At 44.7% G+C, this 27,403-nt stretch overlaps 1 protein-coding gene across 3 annotated transcripts in view; it reads left to right on the top strand.

Moving 5' to 3' along the window:
* LOC119962749 (probable E3 ubiquitin-protein ligase HERC1) overlaps positions 1–27,403 on the top strand; it is a 594,360-nt gene that overhangs the window by 481,923 nt on the left and 85,034 nt on the right. For all 3 annotated transcript variants that reach the window (XM_038790765.1, XM_038790766.1, XM_038790764.1), the window contains exons 65-67: positions 14,180–14,318; positions 21,252–21,433; positions 21,833–21,988. In XM_038790765.1, the coding sequence (XP_038646693.1) occupies positions 14,180–14,318; positions 21,252–21,433; positions 21,833–21,988 (477 nt within the window). The remainder of the gene's footprint in view (positions 1–14,179; positions 14,319–21,251; positions 21,434–21,832; positions 21,989–27,403) is intronic.

The following is a 27,403-nucleotide window of genomic DNA, read 5'->3' as shown; positions in this document are numbered from 1 at the left end:
GCCGGCGAGGCATCAGGGGGCCATCCAGGGAAATGCCCACAACCCCTACTGAGGACACCAGACGGGGGCCACGGAGCGTTCCACTGGCAAGGCCAGTGCAAGCTGACGGTACCCCTGCATCAGGGACAGACGCCAGGTCCAGAGGCCCCTACGGTGCAAGGCACGGGTGGGGCAAGGGATGTGGGAATTGGGAGGGGGGACATGCAAGGGCTGAACATCCTAGTCGGGGGTATGCACCATGCTAACATGACAGCCTTTAACCCCTTGCAGGCAATGGGTATTGGATTTAAACCAGCAATGGTGGCCTTCCTGCTAGTCGCCGTAGCCCTGAGGGATGCTCTGCAGCTGTATGAGCTGGTGCTGCTAAAGGAGGAGGAAGCTGCAGCAGCGGAGTGTGCAGCAGCTGAGAATGCCACAAAGGGACAGGAAGCAGCTACCCAGGATGGAGAGCCGGCTGCCCAACAGGCTAAGGAGCAAGAGGTGCCAAGGAGGCGCTGCCTGATGCCTCGTGTGTACCGGCAGCACCTGTCATTCGAGGACCTGCCAGATTGTGCATGCCATCGAAGACTCTGGCTGAGCAGGGAGACAGTGTGCCATATGTGCTAGATCATGGTGCACTTGGCACCGCGGGGCTATGGGGGAGGACACCTGTTCCCGGTGGTGTCAAGGTGATGGTCACCCTGAACATTTACGTGACAGGGTCCTTCCAGGCACCGTGGCGACCTGTCCGGGATCTCACAGATCTCGGAGCACAGGTGCATCCGTGGTCCTATGTGCCCAGGCAACTCAATGTGGACCGAGCCCATCAGATTGCCCAGGCAACGGGGTTCACTGCCATCAATGGGATGCCCTGGGTACAGGGGGTGAATAACGGGATTCATGTCCCCCCACCAGCACCTGCAGACAACAGATCGCTCTACACAAACTGAAAGGGCTTCCATTTGATGAACCTGCAGCTGATATGTGACCATCAGCTACACATCATACACGTCTGCACCCGATACCCGGGCAGTGTGCACGGCGCCTTCATCTGGTACACTCGACAATTCCTGAAATGTTCAAGACGTCCCCCGGCCGGGGGTTTGACCCCTGGGTGACGGGTTATCCACTGCGGTCGTGGCTGATGACACCTATCTGGAGGCCACAGACCAACAGCAAGACCCAATACAACGAAGGCGATACAGCGACCAGGTCTGGGATTGAGAAGTACGTCGGCCACCAGAAGGTGGCCTGGTTCAGGTGCCAGGACTGCTCTGGATGGGCCCTCCAGTATGATGCTGCGATAGTGTGTGTGGGGAGTGCAGTGTGTATATGCAGCTGAAGCTTATCAGCCTCCTGAGTGTCAATCGCAAAACTGGCAAATTGGAGTCATTTCTCTTTGGAATCGATTGTGTTCCATATGGCACTGGTGACAACCCCATCAACAGTAGCAGAATCAGTCCAAGATAGCGTTGGTTTTGTTGTCGTTGGTCTCCACGAATTCTCCACTGGCGTCAACACTTATTCTCAGAAACAGAGATTCCCGCCATATGTTCTGTGTTTTACAAGGATTGTTTGAGTATGGTCAGTATTTTGCCCTTGCAAACAGCCGAAGAGACGTGCTTTTTGATATGATCCACCAATCGTTGGAACATACAGCTTGCATACTGGCATCACACCAGCACTGAAATTCATATGCCACATTGCACATTTGTGTGGTAGGCAAAACATTTTTGACTTGACAACAGCATCCTGTTAGTGGAGAATACTACTGCATAGTAGCAGCATGAAATGGCTTGCTTCACTTTTTTTGAGACTCCCTTGCCCTTACAGGATGACTTGTGACAGACTGGGCACCTTTCAGGACCTAAGGTGGTGGCCTTAGGCCCATTCATGATATTATGTGCTATACAGAAAACACTGATCTGATCAGGGTAGCCATTGCCTCACAGGACAGCTTTGATGCATACTATTTTAGCATCAAGCTTGCACGATGAGCAAATTGCTCAGCCCTTTATATGAGGTTGCCGATCAGGCCAATCTTATAGCCTGTGGAACTGTAGGAATTTCAACGTGTATATTGACCTGTGAAGGTAAGTTTGTAGTAGATAATAGTAAAGAATCCATTGGCAGATTTCTCAACTAGTCCGTCGAGAAAAGGGAGTTCATTTGACTACTCTATTTTAAAGGTGAATTGAACACAGGATGGAGCCCATTAAGGTGTTTAAGGAAATTTTTACATGGAGCTGCAAATTCAAATATAACAAACATCAAAAGTTATCGGGGTAGGTGGAGATGTGGAATTCGAAACACAAACAGATCTTATGGTGGAGTAGGCTCAAGGTGCCGAATGCCTACATCTGCTATTTTGCATGTTCGCAAACACGTAATCTGTGTTGGAAATATGCCCTTCTGGTTTCCTTTAAGCAGTCCCTTCCTGCCAGTGGTCGCAGCAAGTCCCATAACAGAATATGAGGGCATGACTCAAGGTTGCCAATTAGGTCAATAGCAGAGGAATGATGAGGAGGACTTGGGTACAGTGTCAAAAGCACTTCAGCAACCTGACAAGTCTGGGTTGATGAGTGATGAGAGAGACACAGATGGTATGCCTCCTGGTCAGCAGTCATCAGGGTTCCAGGGAAAGGGACACCCTGAGTGCATATAAGCATTCACCATGGTTGAGGGATGTGCTGTGGAGCCTCACTGACACATTGGCATGGTCAGAACCCTAGTGTTGCTGGTCAGGAAGCTGTGGAGTGCAGACCGTAATTTTGTCAGCGAATGAAAGGCTGCAAATGGAGAGGGTGGGCTTTTCACCTTGCAGGTAAGAGAGAAGATGAATGCTAGCAAGATGAATGGGCGCACCTAGTATGTGGCCAGGCACAGCTCGTACATTTGAAGGAACATGCGCTTCAAGTAGTCCATGCGTCCATCTGCAGGGGATGGACAAAATGGGAGTGTACTGCAGACAGAGTGAAACCATCTCAACATGTTTAGGTGATGTAAATAGATTGGGGCAGCACGGTAGCATGGTGGTTAGCATAAATGCTTCACAGTTCCAGGGTCCCAGGTTCGATTCCCGGCTGGGTCACTGTCTGTGCGGAGTCTGCCCGTCCTCCCCGTGTGTGCGTGGGTTTCCTCCGAGTGCTCCGGTTTCCTCCCACAGTCCAAAGATGTGCGGGTTAGGTGGATTGGCCAGGCTAAATTGCCCTTAGTGTCCTAAAAAATAAGGTTAATGGGGGTTGTTGGGTTACTGGTATAGGGTGGATACGTGGGCTTGAGTAGGGTGATCATTGCTCGGCACAACATCGAGGACCGAAGGGCCTGTTCTGTGCTGTACTGTTCTTAAAAAAAAAAAGATGCTCCTCCTTCAATCAGCTATCTATTCATGTAATGTACCTCACAATGACTCAATGCATGGAACACATTTGCCAACCTCTCCATGGTTGAGCTTACCTCATGGAGAGCCAGGTTCAGCATCACTCTGTAGATGCTTGAACAGCCCAGTGACATGTCGCGAGTACATAGCACACTCAGAAGCATCAACCAGACAGTGACACAAATAGCACAGAGATGCATGAAGCAGATGCCAGCAGCACCCTGACTGGTTATCACCTTCAGGAATCCATGAAAGAGCTGAAGTGGTGCAAAAGGCCTCCATGGCCTTTCCAATGGGTAAAGCATCTGAAGAGTTAACCCTTGGAATAGAGGCTGCTCCTGTGATGTTGTGGTGCAGTAGCTTTTGGAGGTGCTCCTACCACCTCAACATCCCTATCATGGCCCTGAGGTCTACCAAAGGCATTTCCAGCACAAACAGGCTTGATCAAGCAGCCTGCCTCCATCTTGCCATCTGCAACAGGGAGAGTACCGCATAAGGGTGACCTCTGGGTCAGTGAAGTCACTTGGATCAGGTGTATATAATGTTTAATGGTGAGAGATTCATGTAATGCTGGTGATACACCAGAGAATGGGTAGTGAGAGTTGACATAGCAAGACAGTGATGTTTTAAAAATTATTTTACAGGATGTGGGCCTCAGACTAAGCTGGCATTTTTATTGCCCTTGAGAGGGTGGTGGTAAGCTGCCTTCTTGAACCCCTGTAGGTACACCCATAATGCTGTTGGGAGGGAGTTTCTGTATTTTGATGCAGTAACAGTGAAGGAATGCCAATATTATTTCCAAGTCAACATGGTCTGTGATTTGGAGGGCGTCTTTCAGGTGGTGGTGTTCCCATATATCTGTGGCTAGTTCAAAAGCTGTAGTCTTCCTGCTCCTCCTTCCTTACTCCTCCACCAGCGGGATTGAAAGCATTTCATCAAGTGCTCTTCCATTGTTGGGAGTGTATTGTGTGCAGAGCATGAGCTCCCACAATCTTCTAGTCCATGTACCAACCAATGGGAAAAGCCTTACTTTGTGCACCTTATCCAAACCTTTCATAATCTTGTACATCTCTATCACATCTCACCTCAATCTCCTTTATCCAAATTAGCAGCCCCAGCTTAGAACCATAGAATTCCTACAGTGCAGAATGAGGCCATTTGGCCCATTGAGTCTGCACTGACCCTCTGAAGGAATACTCTAAATAGCCCCAATCTCCCGCCTTATCCCCATAACGCCACTACTTAAATATCTTTGGATACTAAATGACAATTTAGCATGGCATATCCTACACATCTTTGGACTGTGGGAGGAAACTGGTGCACCTGGAGGAATCCCCACAGACATGGGGAGAACTCGTGCAAACTCCACACAGTCCGTACCCAAGGCTGGAATTGAATCTGGGTCTTTGGCGCTGTGAGGCAGCAGTGCTAAACACCATGCTTCCCTAACTTCTCCAATCTAACCTTGTAATTAAAATCCCTCACCGTGCTGGGCCGGGTTTAGCACAGTGAGATAGATAGAGAGATAGAGAAATACAGCACAGAACAGGCCCTTCGGCCCACGATGTTGCGCCGAACTTTTGTCCTAGGTTAATCATAGAATTTTGGATAATTTTTCATGGCCAATCCACCCAACCTGCACATCTTTGGACTGTGGGAGGAAACCGGAGTACCCGGAGGAAACCCACGCAGTCACGGGGAGGATGTGCAGACTCCACACAGACAGTGACCCAAGTCGAAATCGAACTTGGGACCCTGGAGCTGTGAAGCAATTGTGCTATCCACAATGCTACCGTGCTGCCCTTAAGAAGTTAACCTACACTCCATTATTCTACCCTAATCCAAGTACCTATCCAATAGCCGCTTGAAGGTCCCTAACTTTTCCGACTCAACTACTACCACAGGCAGTGCATTCCATGCCCCCACTACTCTCTGGGTAAAGAACCTACCTCTGACATCCCCTCTATATCTTCCACCATTTATCTTAAATTTATGTCCCCTTGTAATGGTGTGTTCCACCCGGGGAAAAAGTCTCTGACTGTCTACTCTATCTATTCCCTTGATCATCTTATAAACCTCTATCAAGTCGCCTCTCATCCTTCTCCGTTCTAATGAGAAAAGGCCTAGCACCCTCAACCTTTCCTCGTATGACCTACTCTCCATTCCAGGCAACATCCTGGTAAATCTCCTTTGCACCTTTTCCAAAGCTTCCACATCCTTCCTAAAATGAGGTGACCAGAACTGCACACAGTACTCCAAATGTGGCCTGACCAAGGTTTTGTACAGCTGCATCATCACCTCACGGCTCTTAAATTCAATCCCTCTGCTAATGAACGCTAGCACACCATAGGCCTTCTTCACAGCTCTATCCACTTGAGTGGCAACTTTCAAAGAACTATGAACATAGACCCCAAGATCTCTCTGCTCCTCCACATTGCCAAGAACCCTACCATTAACCCTGTATTCCGCATTCAGATTTGTCCTTCCAAAATGGACAACTTCACACTTGTCAGGGTTAAACTCCATCTGCCACTTCTCAGCCCAGCTCTGCATTCTATCTATGTCTCTTTGAAGCCGACAACAGCCCTCCTCACTATCCACAACTCCACCAATCTTCGTATCATCTGCAAATTTACTGACCCACCCTTCAACTCCCTCATCCAAGTCGTTAATGAAAATCACAAACAGCAGAGGACCCAGAACTGATCCCTGCGGTACGCCACTGATAACTGGGCTCCAGGCTGAATATTTACCATCCACCACCACTCTCTGTCTTCTATCGGTTAGCCAGTTTGTTATCCAACTGGCCAAATTTCCCACTATCCCATGCCTCCTTACTTTCTGCATAAGCCTACCATGGGGAACCTTATCAAATGCCTTACTAAAATCCATGTACACTACATCCACTGCTTTACCTTCATCCACATGCTTGGTCACCTCCTCAAAGAATTCAATAAGACTTGTAAGGCAAGACCTACCCCTCACAAATCCGTGCTGACTATCCCGAATCAAGCAATGCCTTTCCAGATGCTCAGAAATCCTATCCCTCAGTACCCTTTCCATTACTTTGCCTACCACCGAAGTAAGACTAACTGGCCTGTAATTCCCAGGGTTATCCCTATTCCCTTTTTTGAACAGGGGCACGACATTCGCCACTCTCCAATCCTCTGGTACCACCCCTGTTGACAGCGAGGACGAAAAGATCATTGCCAACGGCTCTGCAATTTCATTTCTTGCTTCCCATAGAATCCTTGGATATATCCCGTCAGGCCCGGGGGACTTGTCTATCCTCAAGTTTTTCAAAACGCGCAACACATCTTCCTTCCTGACAAGTTTCTCCTCAAACTTATCAGTCTGCTTCACGCTGTCCTCTCCAACAATATGGCCCCTCTCGTTTGTAAATACTGAAGAAAAATACTTGTTCAAGACCTCTCCTATCTCTTCAGACTCAATACACAATCTCCCGCTACTGTCCTTAATCGGACCTACCCTCGCTCTAGTCATTCTCATATTTCTCACATATGTGTAAAAGGCCTTGGGGTTTTCCTTGATCCTACCCGCCAAAGATTTTTCATGCCCTCTCTTAGTTCTCCTAATCCCTTTCTTCAGTTCCCTCCTGGCTATCTTGTATCCCTCCAGCGCCCTGTCTGAACCTTGTTTCTTCAGCCTTACATAAGTCTCCTTCTTCCTCTTAACAAGACATTCAACCTCTCTTGTCAACCATGGTTCCCTCACTCGACCATCTCTTCCCTGCCTGACAGGGACATACATATCAAAGACACGCAGTACCTGTTCCTTGAACAAGTTCCACATTTCACTTGTGTCCTTCCCTGACAGCCTATGTTCCCAACTTCTGCACTTCAATTCTTGTCTGACAGCATTGTATTTACCCTTCCCCCAATTATAAACCTTGCCCTGTTGCTCGCACCTATCCCTCTCCATTACTAAAGTGAAAGTCACAGAATTGTGGTCACTACCTCCAAAATGCTCCCCCACTAACAAATCTATCACCTGCCCTGGTTCATTACCAAGTACTAAATCCAATATGGCCTCCCCTCTGGTCGGACAATCTACATACTGTGTTAGAAAAGCTTCCTGGACACACTGCACAAACACTACCCCATCCAAACTATTTGATCTAAAGAGTTTCCACTCAATGTTTGGGAAGTTGAAGTCGCCCATGACTACTACCCTGTGACTTCTGCACCTTTCCAAAATCTGTTTCCTCCACATCTCTGCTGCTATTGGGGGGCCTATAGAAAACTCCCAATAAGGTGACTGCTCCTTTCCTATTTCTAACTTCAACCCATATTACCTCAGTAGGCAGATCCCCCTCGAACTGCCTTTCTGCAGCTGTTATACTATCTCTAATTAACAATGCCACCCCCCACCTCTTTTACCATCCTCCCTAATCTTGTTGAAACATCTATAACCAGGGACCTCCACAACCATTTCTGCCCCTCTTCTATCCAAGTTTCCGTGATGGCCACCACATCGTAGTCCCAAGTACAGATCCATGCCTTAAGTTCACCCACCTTATTCCTGATGCTTCTTGCATTAAAGTATACACACTTCAACCCATCTCCTTGCCCGCAAGTACTCTCCTTTGTCATTGTTACCTTCCCCACTGCATCACTACGTGCTTTGGCGTCCTGACTATCGTCTACCTTAGTTGCTGGACTACAGATCCGGTTCCCATTCCCCTGCCAAATTAGTTTAAACCCTCCCGAAGAGTACTAGAAAACCTCCCTCCCAGGATATTGGTGCCCCTCTGGTTCAGATGCAACCCGTCCTGCTTGTACAGGTCCCACCTTCCCCAGAATGCGCTCCAATTATCCAAATACCTGAAGCCCTCCCTCCTACACCATTCCTGCAGCCACGTGTTCAACTGCACTCTCTCCCTATTCCTAGCCTCGCTATCACGTGGCACCGGCAACAAACCAGAGATGACAACTCTGTCTGTCCTGGCCTTTAACTTCCAGCCTAACTCCCTAAACTTGTTTATTACCTCCACACCCTTTTTCCTACCTACATCGTTGGTACCAGTTTAGTGGGCTAAACAGCTGGCTTGTAACGCAGAACAATGCCAGCAGCGTGGGTTCAATTCCCGTACCGGCTTCCCCGAACAAGCGCAGGAATGTGGCAACTAGGGGCTTTTCACAGTAACTTCATTGAAGCCTTACTGTGACAATAAGTGATTATTATTATTATTATTATTCAGAACCATTCCGGTAAATTTCCTCTGCGCTCTCAAGGATCTCCACATCCTTGGAGGAAATTGAACATGGACGCGTGAATGAGGGTTTCAGAAAAAAAGCTGAGGCAGAAGTGAAGACAGGAACCCAAAGAAATGCAGAAACACCACACATTTTTAATTGTTAATGAACTCTGTCCTCTCATTTTCCTGCCCTAGTTTACAACAGGCTCGCCATCAAATTATAATATAAAGCAGGGGCAGCACCGTGGCACAGTAGTTAGCACTGCTGCCTCATGGCGCCAAAGATCCGGATTCGATCCCGTCTGCATGGAGTTTGCACATTCTCCCCATGTCATAGGGGCTGTTTAGCACAGGGCTAAATCGCTGGCTTTGAAAGCAGACCAAGCAGGCCAGCAGCACGGTTTGATTCCCGTAACAGCCTCCCCGAATAGGTGCCGGAATGTGGCGACTAGGGGCTTTTCACAGTAACTTCATTTGAAGCCTACTCATGACAATAAGCGATTTTCATTTCATTTCATTTTTCATTTCATTTCATTTCATGTCTGCGCGGGTATCACCCCCACAAAGATCTGCACAGTAGGTGGATTGGTGATGCTAAATTGCTCCTTAATTGGGGAAAAAAAATGAATTGGGTACTTTAAAAGAGCGAGGCGATGTTCCAATACAAATAAAAGCCCTAACCAGCAAGTAATTATTTTTGGGATACATTCAGTTAATAAGCTCCTAAAAGAAAACAACACATCAACATGGAGGCTAGAGAGTCAGATCCAACACTGCAGGTGAACCAGATCGACTCATTCATTTAAATTTCACTAATTTTGTTTCATCTTCAGTCTGTCGTGTCGCTGGCATTTCTTGCTTCATCTCCAGCTGCCCTGAGAAGGTGATGCGGGCCGCCTTCTGGAAACGCTGTTGATAGGTTTGATACAAATTGAGTGGCTCACCAAGCCTCTGTGGAGATTCCGTCAGCCAACCAACACCATGTTAAGTGGAGACTGGAGTCACACATAGACCCAGAGCAGACAAGGACAGCAGGCATCCCTCCAGAAAGATACACAGATACATAGATGATAGGAATAGGAAGAGGCCTTTTGGTCTTTCAAGCCTGCTGCACCATTCATCACGGTCATGGCTGATCATCCAACTCAATAGCCTAATCCTGCTTTCTCCCCATAGTCTTAGATCCCCTTCTCCCCAAGTCCAGCCACCTCTTGAATATATTCAAAGTTTTAGCATCAACTACTTCCTATGGTAACGAATTCCACAGGCTCACCACTCTTTGTGTGAAGAAGTGTCTCCTCATCTCTGTCCAAAATGGTTTATCCTGAATCATCAGGCTGTGACCCCTGGTTCTGGACACACCTATCATTGGTAACATCTTCCCTGCATCAACCCTGTCCAGACCTGTTAGAATTTTATAAGTCTCTGTGAGATCCCCCCTCATTCTTCTGAACTCCAGCGAGAATAGTCCCAACCTAGTCAATCTCTCCTCATATCCTCATATGACAGCCCCGCCATCCCTGGAATCAGTCTGGAAAACCTTCGCTGCACTCCCTCGAGAGCAAAAACATCCTTCCTCAGAGAAGGAGACCAAAACTGCACACAATACTCCAAATGTGGCCTCACCAAGGCACTGTACAATTGCAGCAACACATCCCTGCTTCTATACTCGAAACCTCTTGCAATGAAGGCCAACATACCATTAGCCTTCTTTACCGCCTGCTGCACCTGCATGCTTACCTTCAGCGATTGGTGCACAAGGACACCCAGGTCCCGCTGCACACTCCCCTCTCCCAATTTACAACCATTCAGGTAGTAATCTGCCTTCTTGCTTTTGCTTCCAAAATGAATAAGCTCACACTTATCCAAATTATACTGCATCTGCCATTGGTTTGCCCACTCGCCCAACCTGTTCAGATCTTGTTGTAGGATCCCTGCATCCTCGTCACAATTCACCCTCCCACCTAATTTGGTATTATCTGCAAACGTTTAGATATCCATGCAGTGAAAATACAACTCAAGCTAAGGCATTAATTTAATTTTCAATATACACCTATTCTACCTCTGCAAAAGTCTCTGTGCTACACACTAATTCTGCTGAGTTATCAGTACCTCAGGTTCCTATTGGTAACATTGTCTATAGGCTGCCACCACATTGGCAGGGTTGAACCATGATTTTCTGCCTTTATCTTGGTCAGCACCATGTCCTCGCTTGCTGCTGCTAATTTTACCATGTTGCTGCTGTCATTATGAGGGCCATCTTGCAGGTTTCCATACTGGCAGCTTCATTTGTCTCTGTACTGACACCAATGATCGTAAGAATTAAGAGCAGGAATAGGCCATTTGGCCCATTTAACCTGCTCTGCCATTGAGATAATCTCATCAATCTTAATGGAAATTTCTTGTCTGTCCCCCATAACCCTCAACCGAAAGCTGGTTTGATTTGTTTCCCTCTTTATAAGTGATGGTATATTTCTCAACCACTCGATCAATAACCCCACAGCAAACCCAAGATAGGATGATCTCTATGGGTTAGTTTATTTACACATACTCAACACGAGAAAAGAGGATTTGCAACACCCCCCTCGTTTTCAGATAGTAACGAGAGGCACAGAGAAAGAAAAGATTTACAGAACAAATAAATAGTCTTACACGTGGTTCCAGAGGCCAGAATCAAAATCCAATACTGTATTCCTTCTAAGAGTTCAATAGGTTGAAAACTAATGCTGGATAATTCATTTTTCCAGTGGTGTTGACTTTATATGATGAGATGGGAATGCAGAGATGAATCCCTCTTAATAATAATCATATCTTTATTAGTGTCCCAAGTAGGCTTACATTAACACTGCAATGAAGTTACTGTGAAAACCCCCTCGTTGCCACACTATGGCGCATGTTCGGGTAGACTTCAGGGAGAATTCAGAATGTCCAATTCACCTGACAAGCACTTCTGGACATGTGGGGGGAAACCGAAGCACCAGAAGGAAACCCACACAGACACATGAGGAGAACGTGCAGACCCCGCACAGATAGTGACCCAAGCCGGGAATCAAACCCGGGTCCCTGGCACTGTGAAACAACAGTACTAACTGCTGTGCTGCCGTGCCGCCCACCTTCTAGGCAATGGTACAGACTACCAGCAGAAACAGAGTAGATGGGGACAGGTGTCCAACATATGAACATACAAAATAGGAGCAGACGGAGGCCAGTCGGCTCCTCAAACCTGCTTCACCATTTACTAAGAACATGGCTGATCTGTTTGTGTTTCTAATTCCACATTCCCATCTACTCCCAATAACCTTTGATTCCCTCGCCTGACAAGAATCTATCTACGTCTGTCTTAAAAATATTCAATGACCCCGCCTCCACCACCTCTGGGGTAGAGTGTTCCAAAATCAGACAACACTGAAACAAAACAAAACTCTTCATCTCTACCCAAATCATCTACTGCTTCATTACCCACCTCTTCTAAGATGCTAGGGTAAAGTCCATTAGGACCTCGGTCAGAACTCCTTTGGTGTGTACTGCTATATCTCAAACAGCAGGCTGAGCTATGCAGCTCAGCAAGGCATTATTAACTTGTTCAACAGGCCAGAGGCTTAGGTCATATGGCATTGCCTCACCGCAAGGTCTTCAACAAAGAACATCGTCTGAATTCAGCTTGGTCTTCAGAAATATCATTATGGGTTAATGGGAAAGTGTTTGAGGCCATTGGCTTAGTAAACATTCCTTCTCTGCTGGCAAATATTGAATACAAAAGGCCTTTGATGTAGCACTCTTTGGAACTGGGCTGTACTCAGTCTACAGTGGGTCATTAATGGCACCTCCGAGATAACGAGGTATGAGTTTTCCTAAAACTGCCAAGTGGCTTCTTTTGTTCAGGGGTCACAGACAGACAGTTTCAGGGATTATAAAGGTCTTTGTTCAGTTTTTGAAATTTGGAAATAGCGATGAGCATATCTATATACATTTAATGAAAATATACTGAATGAGGTCTCAGTCCCAAACAGACAGTGGTTAATTGACAACGTTGAGCAGGTTTCATCTTCCATCTTCTGATCTAAAACCTGAGCATGCCAGTCTTCTGTCAGAAAACCAACATGCTGACCCAGCGGGCAGATTTCAACAACTACCTTCTCTTGCATTACCTTCTGCAGTGATTGTAAATCCGACCCTATAATATTGCATTGGAATTGGTTTATGAGCATTTTAGTCAAATCATAGATTTGTTTGCAAAAGCTCAGAAAATTCTGCAAAACTTGTGCATGTATGTGTGAGAATGTTTAAATATGCTTTTTCTTTTGTTATTTAATTGTAGAATTTACATGACTTTTTAACATCTGTTCTTTGGTTTCCACCCAGTGGAACTAATCTTCAAACAAATTGCTTTCTTCTGCATTCAACTTTGTCGCAGCTCAATATTCAAGGCAAAATGTGGCATTCAATTTGCCCAATAACAGTACTTCCAAAGATCTATCTTATTTATATTGATGAATGTACCTTTAATTTGGAATATGAAAAGCTATAATCATTATATATTCCTCTATCTCCCTACCACATTACTCTCCTCCAGCTCTACAACTCTGCATGATCTATGTTCTTTCTGTGCGAGTTGTAGGGAGGATAGACTAAGGAATTTCACCAGAAGAATGAAGGGGGGAAGTTGGAAAAATATTCTATGCAGAGGTTTATGAGAACACGTAATGCTTTACCACTATTAGACATAGTACTGAGACTGCAGCATCATTTAAAATTGAATTGGACAAGTACTGAAATGGCCTGTGAAAGTTGCAGGTAAGTAAGATTAGACTTGGAAGCTGCAAGTGAAATTCAGTGTTTGAAATTACTGATTATGTCCTTAATGTTATATGAAAATGAAAAATGAAAATCGCTTATTGTCACAAGTAGGCTTCAATGAAGTTACTGTGAAAAGCCCCTAGTCGTCACATTCCGGCGCCTGTCCGGGGAGGCTGGTACAGGAATCGAACCGTGCTGCTGGCCTGCTTGGTCTGCTTTAAAAGCCAGCGATTAGCCCTGTGAGCTAAACCAGCCCCTATATGATCCATACTCAAGAATTTGTGGTGTTAGGGGCCAGATTTTGTTCAAAATAGACAAAATTTGAAATCCCAGTTGCTTGGGGAATAAAGCCAGAAGATTCCGCAGTTTCGAACACACAGAAGAAATTTTATTATACAGGAATTCATACTATCTACCTTATAGTATTTCTGGATATTAGCGTATGAGGTAAACATGAATGAACAGCCAAACTGCGGTCAAAACAGACCACAAACTGCACACTAAATGGCAGTCACAACCAAGATCATTTTCTCTGCATCAACCAATAGAATTGAAGAATGTAGCAAAGGCAATTGTTTGAAAGAATTTAAGATTCATCCAAGACTTGGCTCAATAGAGCAGCTGTTCCTTTGCAGTCTTGTTTCATATATTGATGTCAGGTAAACAATACTATTGGAGCTGATTAAAGGCTTGATCACAGCTACAGAGAACTACTTCATAATTTTAAATATCTACCATTTTTAAATGTAACTAGTGATATGTATAATAAAATAATTATATAAATCTTGACTTCTTGTTGTGGCTAGGTGGTTTGTGGACAGAACTGTACCTTCCTTGTGCAGGCAAATGGGACAGTTGTAGCTTTTGGTGAAGGTAGCTATGGACGCTTGGGTCAGGGAAACTCTGATGACCTCCACGCCCCTACTGTCATTGCAGCATTGCAGGGTAAGTTCATGCAAAGTTGTAACCCCATTCTGTTAACATTTTTTGGCCTAAAAACTCCATTAACTTCCACTGCTGCATATAACTAAATGCTGAAAATTGGTTTTCTGTAAATGCCTGAAATGCATTGCATGCAAAACAACAATGAAGAGATTAATATTTAGTTAACTGAAATGTAACCTAAACCCTACACTGTGCTATTTTGGAAGCTGTGTTTAATATTTAATTTAGTGTAGACTGTATTGAATCATCAGTAATCATGTGTGTAATTTATAGAATGTTCTCACTCAGCATCTTTAGGCCAATAAAACAAGCATGCCACCTTTAATAAATCATGTTTGTTAAAGACCTGACATCGATATTCAATTATTGGTTGTTATGTATATTTACAGATGGTGATTTTTTTTTTCCGTTTCTTTCAAAAGAGAAAGAAATGTCAGAAGCTAACTGTAAAACTTGATAATTATCTATTGTTTACTGCAATCTGGTTCATAAAAAGTGTTCATAGAGGCCAATTTCTTATTTTATTGGATGACATAATTTACAAAGGAAGCATGACTAAACATTAAAGTGAAATGCACTATTGGGAAGCTATCTTTATGTATGCAGGGAAAATATTGGGTGGAATTTGTACTGGTATTTGGGATCTTACCTACTGGTTGGAGAACCAGTAAGGGACCTTGCATCACTTTTTTGGGGATCCCTGATGCAATTACCAGGCAATCTGGCATTTACCTGGACAAGGTCAGACCTCCAGTTGTATTAAATCCCCAGCAGGATGGAAATCCAGCCCAGCAGGCTGCTAGCCAATCCGAGACCAGCAGCACTCCAGTTCCAACAGCACCAGCTGGAGCAGTGGCTGTTGTCACCAGGAATCATTGTTGGTTCCCTAGAGAGAGCTGCGTGTCATAGAATGTGCTAAATTAGGATTTCAGCAAGGAAGGGCTTTAGGCATATCAGGATATTAAATTCAAACCAAGTTTATTCATACTGTGTACATAATGAGTTACAGGGAAGGCATATCTCCCTTCAGGGCTGCCCACAGTGCCTAGCACATGACTGCTTGACATCAGTGCCAGATCATCATGTGCTCCATAGATTAGCTGTTAATCCTTTATACTATACCTCCCCCCAGGTATACTATCTTCTTTCTAACAACAGTATGAAACTATATCTTTAACTACTTACATGACATTTATTTTTGTACTATTTACAATACTGACTTCCCATCCCATCACCAGAATCCCTCAAATATAAATTGAGTCTCTAAGCAGTCTTCACCCCTCTTCCCAAATGTGTCCTGGTAAATGTTCCACTGGGTTAGAAGTCTGGGGTGGGCCAATACCCGTTGGAGGATCTGGAGTGTTTTCAGGGTCTTTGGTCCACATTTCCTGATGTGACAGGTTTAGGTACACCAGATCCGAAAACACTATCTTACAAACCTATGATTAGGTCAAGCCACCAAAAGAGGGAAATCTGTTTCTCTCCTAAGACCCAGATAACTCTCACTCGGCGAGGATGCCTTTCTGTGTCTCAAACAGCCAAACAAGATTTCAGTCACTTTCTCGTGGAAAAAGTTCAGATACGTCACTCATAACTAAATCCTTACCTCTGTCGGTCGTGGATCCTTGTCATTTAAGACTTCCTAAATGAGTGTCTAGGATCTAAAATTACTGAGAGTAAGTCTACACAGTTTAATTTCTAATATCTGGATCCACTCCAGCAGTGGAGAGTGAGATACCAGTTCTGCCTAAATGCCCCTCTTTTTATACATAAAACCTCCTATTTAGTCAAGGGGTTTTCTGTTATCTTATCACTTTTTTAAAAAATATATTTTTATTCTCCTTTTTCACATTTTCTCCTGTGGTTCTGGAGTAAGCATCAGCATTGGTTTGTGACTTGCCTGGGACATAGATGGCTTTGTTCTGGTACCGCAAGGACTGGAGATGAAATCATTGAATATGAATAGGCATTTTAACAATCTCTATGGAATTGAGGAGTGCTATGAGGAGCTTGTGGCCTGTTTCTATCAGGTAATGAGAAAAGTGCTTGACAGCCCATGTGACCGTCAGTGCCTCTTTCTCAATGGTGGCACGCCTTTGTTCAGTTTCTGTGAGAGCTCTTGAAATGAAATAGACAAGTATTATATCACCTTTCATTTGCAGCTGGATGAGAACACTGCCGAGGCCATTGGAGAAAGTGCCTGCAACATGTAGATTTGTTCTTCCCGATCCCTGCAGTTTTAAATTAGAAAGCTGAAGAGGACTTGTGTGGAACCATGTGAGGTAGTCAGCCAATACCTATACCCCTGCGCCTGTGTGGAGTTTGAACCGTGTTGGGAACCCTCTGACCTCTAAATTGACAAAGTTCTCAGAATGCTGGAACTGAGGAAATGTGAGATGGGCGCTATCTTGTGGTGGTGTCATAGTTTACGCCATTTGTTGGAGACTCTAACCGAGCAGAAGCGTTGGAAATGTCCCATCCAGCTGCATCTAAAACACTTTGTGCCTCCTGCTGGTTGTGCTGTTGTCTTGCCCACAATGCAGACGTTTCAAAATGACAGATTCAAAAACAGCTTCTTCCTCACTGTTACCAGACTTCTAAACAACCCTCTTATGGACTGACCTGATTAATACTACACTCCTGTATGCTTCACCTGATGCTGGTGTCTATGTTTTTACGTTGTGTACTTTGTGTTGCCCTATTATGTATTTTATTTTAATTTTATTTTCATGTACTTAATGATCTGTTTGAGCTGCTCGCAGAAAAATACTTTTCACTGTACCTCGGTACACATGACAATGAACAAATCGATCCATCCATGGCAGCAGAACGAGATCCTGCCTTTTGTACCATTTGATGGGCTTCAGTACGGTTCAGAATGATGGGCTTCAATTTGAGCCTGCAAGATAAATGGTACTTTCTGTGCCTCGGCATCTGGTGAAGTGGTGGAGTACATTTGCTCAGATAGGTTAGGCTGACTAAGACGATGCTGTCACGGACCACGGGGGAAGTGGTGTCCTGGAAGGGGCACCGGTCATCCTTGTAAATGTGTACGCTTCCAACTGAGAAGACGTGGAATTCATGAAGAAAATTATGCCTTAAATCTCAACATAGACTCACACCAGTTCATCATGGGGGGTGACTTTAACTGTGTACAGGATCCACAGGCGGACAGATAAATCCCCAAATCAGGGAAAAGATCAAACGTAGCAAAGCAAGTGAGCGCTTTCATGGAACAGATGGGGCAGTGGACCCATAGAGGTTTGCATTCCAAAGGGAAAAGGAGTTCTCCTTCTCCCAGGTACACAGGGTATATATCAAGATTGACTTCTTTGTCATGGGGAAAGCGGTGCTTCCAGGGGTAGTGGGAACCAAGTACTCAGCAGTCGTTATCTTAGTCCACTCTCCACACGACGTGGATGTGAGGTTGGAGACAGGACACAATTCCTCCCATGGAGGCTGGACACGACCCTCCTGGCCGATGGGGAATTCTGAGAACAGATATCACAGGCCAGAGACAGGTACGTAACCAGAATGGGGAGGTCTCACCCTCCACGTTCTGGGAGGCACTGAAGGCTGTGATAAGGGGGGGAATTATTGCATACAAGGTGTACAAAGATAGGAAGGAGAGGGCGGCTAGGCAACAGTTTGTCGACTCCATGCTGGAGGTGGATCGACGATACTCCTCGATACAGACCGTAGAACTACTGGCGGAGAGGAAAAAACTACAGATGGATTTTGACCTGCTCTCCACTGAGAAAACCATGCACCAGCTCTGCCAGACACGGACCTGTTACGAACATGGAGACGATGACAGCTGCCTGCTGGCTCACCAGCTGAGAAAGCAGGCAGCCACAAGGGAAATAGCTCAGGTTAAAGGCAGATATGTGAGGCTAGTCGCTATGCCAGAAAAGATCAACAAAGCCTCACAACCTTCTACCGAGGGCTGTACACCTCCGAACCCCCAGAGGGGGACTCGGAGATGAAGCAGTTCTTCGACGGACTTGTGTTTGCTGTGAGGGAAGATAAGAGACGGGCCTGGAAGGAGTGAATGGAAGGAGTCAAACTTTGTCTTGGATGGTGATAAGCGTCTTGGGGTGGCACAGTGGTTAGCACTGCTGCATCACAGTACCAGGGCCCGGGTTCAATTCCAGCCTTGAGTGACTGTGTGGAGTTTGCACATTCTCCCCATGTCTGTACGAGTTTCCTCCGGGCCTCCGGTTTTCTCCCATAATCCAAAACTGTGTGGATTCGGTGGATTGACCATGCTAAATTGCCCCTTAGTGTCTAGGGATGTGCAAGTTAGTTATGGGGTTATGGGTGGGGTTGGTGTGGCTTTGGACCTGGATTGAGTGCCCTTTCGGAGGGGCGGTGCAGACTCGATGGGCTAAATGGCCTCTTCCTGCACTGTGTGTATTCTATGAATGCCATTGGAGCCACATTTATCCAGGTAAATGGAGAGTATTTTGTCTCACACATGACCTTTGACTTGTTCATGGTGCACAAGCTTTGGGTAGAGATAGTAGCTACAGAATTTACAGCCTCTGACCTACTCTTCTAGCCAAAGTATTTATATGGCTGATCCGGTTCAATTTATGGTAACCCTGAGGATGTGGATAGGTAATTCAATGATGGTAATACCATTGAATGTCAAGAGTAGATGATTCTCTCTTGTGGAGATGGTCGTTGTGTGTACTTGTGTGGCATAAAGATTAGTTTTCAATTATCAGCCCAAGCCTGATTGTAGTCCAGAACTTGCTGCATATGGACATTGTTTCAGTACCTGAGTCACGAATGATGTTGAATATTGTGCTATCATCTACTTCTGATCGAATGACAAAGGAAAGGTTGTGATGAAGTAGCTAAAGATTGACCTAGGGCACTTTTGCTGCAATGTCCTGGGGCTGAGATGATTGGCCTCCACAAGCACAACCATCTTCCTTTGTGTGAGGTCCGACTTGAAGCAGTGAAGAGCTTAAGTTCAGCACTTTTGTCCATGTCAATGTCAATTGTTCATATCAAAGCACCAAAACCTAGGACTTGGCGCTCCACTCTGTAACTGGATCCTCGATTTTCTGACCAACAGACCACAATCAGTAAGAATGAACACCAACACCTCCTCCACAATAGTCCTCAATACCGGTGCCCCGCAAGGCTGCGTACTTAGCCCCCTACTCTACTCCCTGTACACACACGACTGCGTGGCAAAACTTGGTTCCAACTCCATCTACAAGTTTGCTGACGATACGACCATAGTGGGCCGGATCTCGAATAACGAGGAGTCAGATTACAGGAGGGAGATAGAGAACCTAGTGGAGTGCTGTAACGACAACAATCTCTCTCTCAATGCCAGCAAAACTAAAGAGCTGGTCATCGACTTCAGGAAGCAAAGTACTGTACTCACCCCTGTCAGCATCAACGGGACCGAGGTGGAGATGGTTAGCAGTTTCAAATTCTTAGGGGTGCACATCACCAAAAATCTGTCCTGGTCCACTCACGTCGACGCTATGACCAAGAAAGCACAACAGCGCCTATACTTCCTCAGGAAACTAAGGAAATTCGGCATGTCCACATTAACCCTTACCAACTTTTACAGATGCACTATAGAAAGCATCCTATTGAGCTGCATCACAGCCTGGTATGGCAGCTGCTCGGCCCAGGACTGCAAGGAACTTCAGAGAGTTGTGAATACCGCCCAGTCCATCACACAAACCTGCCTCCCATCCATGGACTCCATCTACACCTCCCGCTGCCTAGGGAAAACGGGCAGCATAATCAAGGATCCCTCCCACCCGGCTTACTCACTTTTCCAATTTCTTCCAACAGGCAGGAGATACAGAAGTCTGAGAACATGCACGAACAGACTCAAAAACAGCTTCTTCTCCACTGTCACCAGACTCCTAAATGACCCTCTTATTGACTGACCTCATTAACACTACATCCTGTATGCTTCATCCAATGCCAATGCTTATGTAGTTACATTGTATATCTTGTGTTGCCCTATTATGTATTTTCTTGAATTTTGTTTAATTCCCCTTTTCTTCCCATGTACTGAATGATCTGTTGAGCTGCTTGCAGAAAAATACTTTCACTGTACCTCGGTACACGTGACAATAAACAAATCCATCCATGTTTGAACCAAGGCTGGTAAAATTAGTTCTTAAACCTCCTATCTCTATATTCCACAAAATGGAATTCAGTTAACATATTTTACGGTCTTTGTTGTAGAACACGTAATCATGTTTTTTGAGCTTTCATCTCAGAAATCTTTGGCACATTTCAGGATGGTAGAAGCCAACAGGAAACGTGTTATTTTGTCCTCCACATGAGGCCTTCAATGTCTGTTGTGTGACACTGGCTCACTAGCAGTTCCCATTATCAGAATTACCGTTAATGAAAGTCCATAATTAGCATTTTTCATGCCTTCCTTACAAGAGTTCCATTTTGAAGTGGACCTTAACACCCCAGGTGAGAAATTCCATGCAATATGTCAGAGCAAATCTGCAGTGAAATCCATATGAGAATGTTCCAGAATTGTGGTCACTTTATGATGTCAGGCAACAGGTGATTGGTGGTAGCCATCATTAGACTGACTGTTTTGTATGTTTTAAAAACAGGTCCTCTTTAAACAGTTCAAAATGTTTTTCGTTAGCTGGTGAAGTTGTAGGTAGATCACACTGAGGCACAATTTCCTGTCATTCTGGCAATATTATGTTTCTACATGTTTCTGAATAAACATTCCAATGCTTTGACTTCATTAATCTAATATACAGAAACTTTTACATTGTGTCATCGATGTATTTATGAATCTATACTTGTGTCATAAATGTATTTATGAAGATATATTTTATTGTTTCAGAGCAGTTTTATCTTGTTTCCTCATTGTCTACCTTGGTTTCTGCAATACCTCACATCATTTTGTTTCTTTCCCAGGTTATGTTGTGACCCGATTAGCCACTTCATGTGGATCAGATGGTCATTCTATGGCTCTAACTGAGAGCGGGGAAGTTTTTAGTTGGGGAGATGGTGATTATGGAAAACTTGGACATGGAAACAGTGAAAGACAGCGCAGACCTAGACAAATTGAGGCACTGCAGGGAGAAGATGTTGTGCAGGTATACCCACACAATCAAAAGAAGGAAGTAATATTTTTGATAAAGTGTTTTTAGATTTTTCCTCTCTGTCCAGGCACACTCAGATTACCATCTGTGGCTGAGAGGGTAAGTGCGGACCTACTTTTGATGCCAGGGTTGTACAATAGTGGCCTGGAATAATTTCCCTTGAGCTTCCCTTTCCACCACCACCATGAATTGGTAATACCTGGCCCAGAACAGCATGGCTGAGATAACCAAGCTCATTGTATGAGGAATTGCAAAATATGTTTGATCCTACATAATACAATACCAGCCCCACGATCCATCAATCTGGTTAAACTTTTAGAAACCTCTGTAATATTTCAATACATATTTCCAATATGTTCTTCCCAACATATGTTCTTCCTTCTTTTTGAATAGCTCTCCTGTGGATTTAAACATTCAGCTGTCGTAACAGTTGATGGAAAACTCTTCACATTTGGGAGTGGAGATTATGGAAGGTTGGGTCTCCGGAGCACATCTAACAAAATGCTACCTGAAAAAGTGACTGCATTGGAGGATTATTCAATAGGACAGGTACTGATAACTAACTCGTTTGATCAGAAAATTGGATATAAAGCACCAATTAACAGTATCACATTGGTACAGAAAGAAGTGCTTTGTTCTTCAACATTGTGATGTAATCTGAGATTATTGTTCACCACTTGTCAAGTCAAAGCTGCTGAGGACCCAGGTTTGATGCCGGCCCTGGGTCACTGTCCATGTGGAGTTTGTACATTCTCCCCATGTCTGTGTGGGTCTTACCCCCACAACGCAAAGATGTGCAGGGTAGGTTGATCGGTCACGCTGAATTGGCCCTAAATTGGAAAAGAAATTTGGGTACTTTAAATTTTTTAAGAAGTCAAATCGAAGTTTGTCTCATCCTCCACCAAGTAACCTATCATCAACTTGCATGTTTTTGCAACGTGACTGGAATAATTGATATCATATACTCTGGAATTTATTCCTTATCCCTCCGGCTTCTCCACCCTCCTTTCCTGTCACGATCCTCCTCAGAGGACCCTCCTCAGCCCTCCTATTTACATTTTTTTCCTTAGGCCACTGCAATTTCTTGCTACTTTTTTATTTTGAAGGAACATAAATGCTAGCTCTAATGATTGTGTAGTAAAGGAAGGCCCTGCATGATTCAGGCCCAAATTGAAGTACCAAAATTATGAAATCCCACCCACCGCTTCCCTGTTACCTGCAGATGTTTGTCTATTTTCGAAGTAAGCTACCCTGCAATTCAGCCTTTGGACTACAAATTCTCCTGAATAAAATACCATTATTGTTTCAAGATTTCAGGAAATCTAAAGAGATTCACAGCCCATTAAGTGATTTTGAAGTGTAGTCACTGTTGTAAGATAGGAAAATGTGGCAACCAAATCGGGTACACCATGGTTCCACAAACAGCAGATCAACTGTTTTAGAGATGTTAGTTAAAGGATAAATAACGGTCAAGAAATTGCAAAAACTTCTCTGGTCTTCATTAGATAATGGCATGAGATGTTTTAACTAGCTGATTGGGCTCATGAAGCCTCAATTTCTTTGCATAATCTCTAGCAATGTAGCACTCAGTTCCTGCATTGAAATACCAGCCGAGGTTATTGTGCTCAAATCTCTCGAGAATGGCTTGATCCCCGGACCTTATAGGACGAAAGAGCTACCACAAGCCAAAACGGACACCAAGTAGTAATCATGTAACCAGGTGTCATCCTTTCCATTTGTACAGTCTGGGGCTTAGCTGAACAAAGATGCATGGATGCCTTCTGTCCAATTCAGCTGGGAGACATTCCACTTAGGGTGGTAGCTTTATTCAGCTGAATATCCCTATCTCAGAAAGCCAAAAGGGACCTAACTCTTCCTCCTCCATCAACTTCATTCCCTTCCCTTCCACTCCACCAATACTGTTCAGTTCAGCCATATAAATAGAAGTGATAGAGCATAGTTCTGGTTTATGGAGTGTGGCTTCTCTATTATGTTTCCCAAATCATGTTATCACTGAACTAAAAATTACACATTTACACATTAAAATGTGTATTGTGGTTTATGTGGGTGTGTGGTCCACATGTAGTAATAGCTGGCATCTCTAAGCCAGGGAGATCTAATGTAAAAATCCAAAATTTGAGTTTGAATTGATAGCCCCTAGGTCACTGATCCCATAATTGCAGAAAATAGACTTTCTTTATTTGGGGCCTCACGGTAGCATGGTGGTTAGCATCAATGCTTCACAGCTCCAGGGTCCCAGGTTCGATTCCCGGCTGGGTCACTGTCTGTGTGGAGTCTGCACGTCCTCCCCTTGTGTGCGTGGGTTTCCTCCGGGTGCTCCGGTTTCCTCCCACAGTCCAAAGATGTGCGGGTTAGGTGGATTGGCCATGCTGAATTGCCCGTAGTGTAAGGTTAAAGGGGGGATTGTTGGGTTATGGGTATACGTGTTACGTGGGTTTAAGTAGGGTGATCATTGCTCGGCACAACATCGAGGGCCGAAGGGCCTGTTCTGTGCTGTACTGTTCTATGTTCTATGTTTATTCAATATATCAAAAGTATCAATCATATCACAGTGTAATAATACACTGTACAATCCTATGTAACTGAAGATAACACTTTCTCTAATAATATTTATTTTTTATTTCATTCAATGTGAATATCACGGGCTAGGCCAGCATTTTATTGCACAAAATATTGCACAGTGGTGATGAGCTGCTGACATCCATATGGTGCAGGTACACCCACAGTACTGAAGGAGGCTAGAGAGGAAATTGCTGAGGCCTTGACAGAAATCTTTGGATCCTCACTGTTTCAGGTGATGTCCCGGAGGACTGGAGAATGGCCAATGTTGTTCCTTTGTTTAAGAAGGGTAGCAAGGATAATCCAGGGAACTACAGCTCGGTGAGCCTTACGTTAGTGGTAGGGAAATTACTGGAATTCTTCGAGACAGGATCTACTCCCATTTGGAAGCAAATAGACGTATTTGCGAGAGGAAGCACAGTTTTGTGAATGGGAGGTCGTGTCTCACTAACTTGATAAGAGATTTTGAGGAGGTCACAAAGATGATTGATGAAGGTAGGGCAGTGGATGTTGTCTATATGGACTTCTGTAAGGCCTTTGACAAGGTCCCTCATGGCAGACTGGTACAAAAGGTGAAGTCACACTGGATCAGGGGTGAGCTCGCAAGATGAATACAGAACTGGCTAGGTCCTAGGAGGCAAAGAGTAGCAATGTAAGGGTGCTTTTCTGATTGGAGGGCTGTGACTAGTGGTGTTCCGCAGGGATCCGGGCTGGGACCTTTGCTGTTTGTAGTATATATATAACTGGTCTGATTAGTAAGTTTGCAGATGGAACAAAGGTTGGTGGAATTGTACATAGCGATGAGTACTGTCAGAGGATACAGCAGGATTTAGATCGTTTGGAGACTTGGGCGGAGAGATGGCAGATGGAGTTTAATCCAGACAAATGTGAGGTAATGCATTTTGGAAGGTCTAATGCAGGTAGGGAATATACAGTGAATGGTAGAACCCTCAAGATTATTGACAGTCAGAGAGATCTAGGTGTACAGGTCCACAGGTCACTGAAAGGGGCAACACAGGTGGAGAAGGTAGTCAGGAAGGCATACGGCATGCTTGCCTTCATTGGCCAGGGCATTGAGTATAAAAATTGGCAAGTCATTTTGCAGCTGTATAGAGCCTTAGTTAGGCCACACTTGGAGTATAGTGTTCAATTCTGGTCGCCACACTACCAGAAGGATGTGGAGGCTTTGGAGACGGTGCAGAAGAAATTTACCAGGATGTTGCCTGCTATGGAGGGCATTAGCTCTGAGGAGAGGTTGAATAAACTCGGTTTGTTCTCACTGGAACGACGGAGGTTGAGGGGCGACCTGATAGAGGTCTACAAAATTATGAGGGGCATGATCAGAGTGGATAGTCAGAGACTTTTTCCCAGGGTAGAGGGGTCAATTTCTAGGAGACATAAGTTTAAGGTGCGAGGAGCAAAATTTAGAGGAGATGTACGAGGCAAGTTGTTTACACAGAGGGTAATGGGTGCCTGGAACCCGCTGCTGGAGAAGGTGGTGGAAGCAGGGACGATAGTGACATTTAAGGGTCATCTTGACAAATGCATGAATAGGGTGGGAATAGAGGGATACGGACTCCAGAAGTGCAGATTTTAGTTTAGACGGGCAGCATGGCCGGCACAGGCTTGGAGAGCCGAACAGCCTGGTCCTGTGCTGTACTTTTCTTTGTTCTTTGTTCAGTGCTGTAGGGAGGGAGTTCCAAGATTTTAACCCAGTGACAGTGAAGAAACAGCAATATAGTTACAAGTCAGGATGGTGTCTGGCTTGCAGGGGAACTTCCCATACATCTGCTGCTCGTGCCCTTCTAGGTTGTCAAAGTCATGGGTTTGGAAGGTGCTGTTGATGGAACCTTGATGATTTTATGATCAATGTAAGGCCTCAAAGTCTTGTGCTGCAATTTTCCATCATTTGGACATTGAATGAAGGTGAACTGGCCAACGAATGAGGGAGCATTTCCGACTATACCTATCCTAGACTTCTATCAGCAGAAGTTGCTGGTCAAGAATTTTATAGCACAAATGGCACAAACCATGCAATTTCTTTGTCTTTCTTTAAAACATCAGCTTTGTTCAGACCCCATCTAGTGTATTGTATTCAACTCTTGACACCAAACCTAGGGAAGGATATGCTGGTTTTAAAAAGGGTATAGTGCAATTGTACTAAAATTATACTGTAGTTTGGAGGGTTAAATCAGGTTGCATACATTTAACTTGTATTCCATTAAGTTTGGAAGATTACAAGGGTGCTTAACATAGAACAGTACAGCACAGAACAGGCCCTTCGGCCCTCGATGTTGTGCCGAGCCATGATCACCCTACTCAAACCCACGTATCCACCCTATACCCGTAACCCAACAACTTCCCCCCTTAACCTTACTATTAGGACACTACGGGCAATTTATCATGGCCAATCCACCTAACCCGCACATCTTTGGACTGTGGGAGGAAACCGGAGCACCCGGAGGAAACCCACGCACACACGGGGAGGACGTGCAGACTCCACACAGACAGTGACCCAGCCGGGAATCGAACCTGGGACCCTGGAGCTGTGAAGCATTTATGCTAACCACCATGCTACCATGCTGCCCATGCTTAACATTATGAGAGGTTTCCACAGAATAAGAATATGCAGAATTTCTTCTGGTGAGGAGATGCAGAACAAAGGAGCACAATGTTAAAATTAGAGCTAGGTCCTTCAGTGTTGAAATTAGGAGCCATCTTTTCACAGAAAGGGTAGTTAGAGTGTGGAATTATCTGCCCTAAAAGGCTGTAGATATTGGATCAAATTAAATTTTCAAGACTAAATTTGACAGATTATTAGCAAAGGTTATCTATCGAGTGATATAAAGGAAAGGATTGAAGAGAACTACAGGACTGGCGGAAAAGATGGAGCTTAGTACTGAATTGGATAGATTTTTCAAAGAGCTGACACAGACTGACTGACATTCTTTTGGTTAGCCTAGTCTTATTCCTAATTTTTATAGGATGGATGACATATCATAATTCATTCCCATATATTCAATATTTAATTTTCACTGAAGCTAAGTATAATTGAAGGATCCAGCGGCTGTTGAAGAGGAGAGAAACATTGTCTACAGGTTTGATTACTGGCTGCATTATTCAGAATCACTACAGTGCAGAAAGAGACCTTTCAGCTCATCAAGTCTGAAAGAACACCCTATTTAGGCTCACACCCTCACCCTATCCCAATAACCTCACCTAACCTTTTGGACACTAGGAGCAATTTTGCTTGGCCAATCCACCTAACCTGCACATTTTTGGACTGTGGGAGGAAAAACTGAGCACCCAGGAAAAACCCACGCAGATACGGGAAGAATGTACAAACTCCATGCAGTCACCAATGGCCAGAATTGAACTGGGTCC

The sequence above is a fragment of the Scyliorhinus canicula genome, chromosome 3 (assembly GCF_902713615.1).
Source record: "Scyliorhinus canicula chromosome 3, sScyCan1.1, whole genome shotgun sequence".
Lineage (NCBI taxonomy): Eukaryota > Metazoa > Chordata > Chondrichthyes > Carcharhiniformes > Scyliorhinidae > Scyliorhinus > Scyliorhinus canicula.
This window is presented reverse-complemented; position numbering and strand designations above follow the sequence as displayed.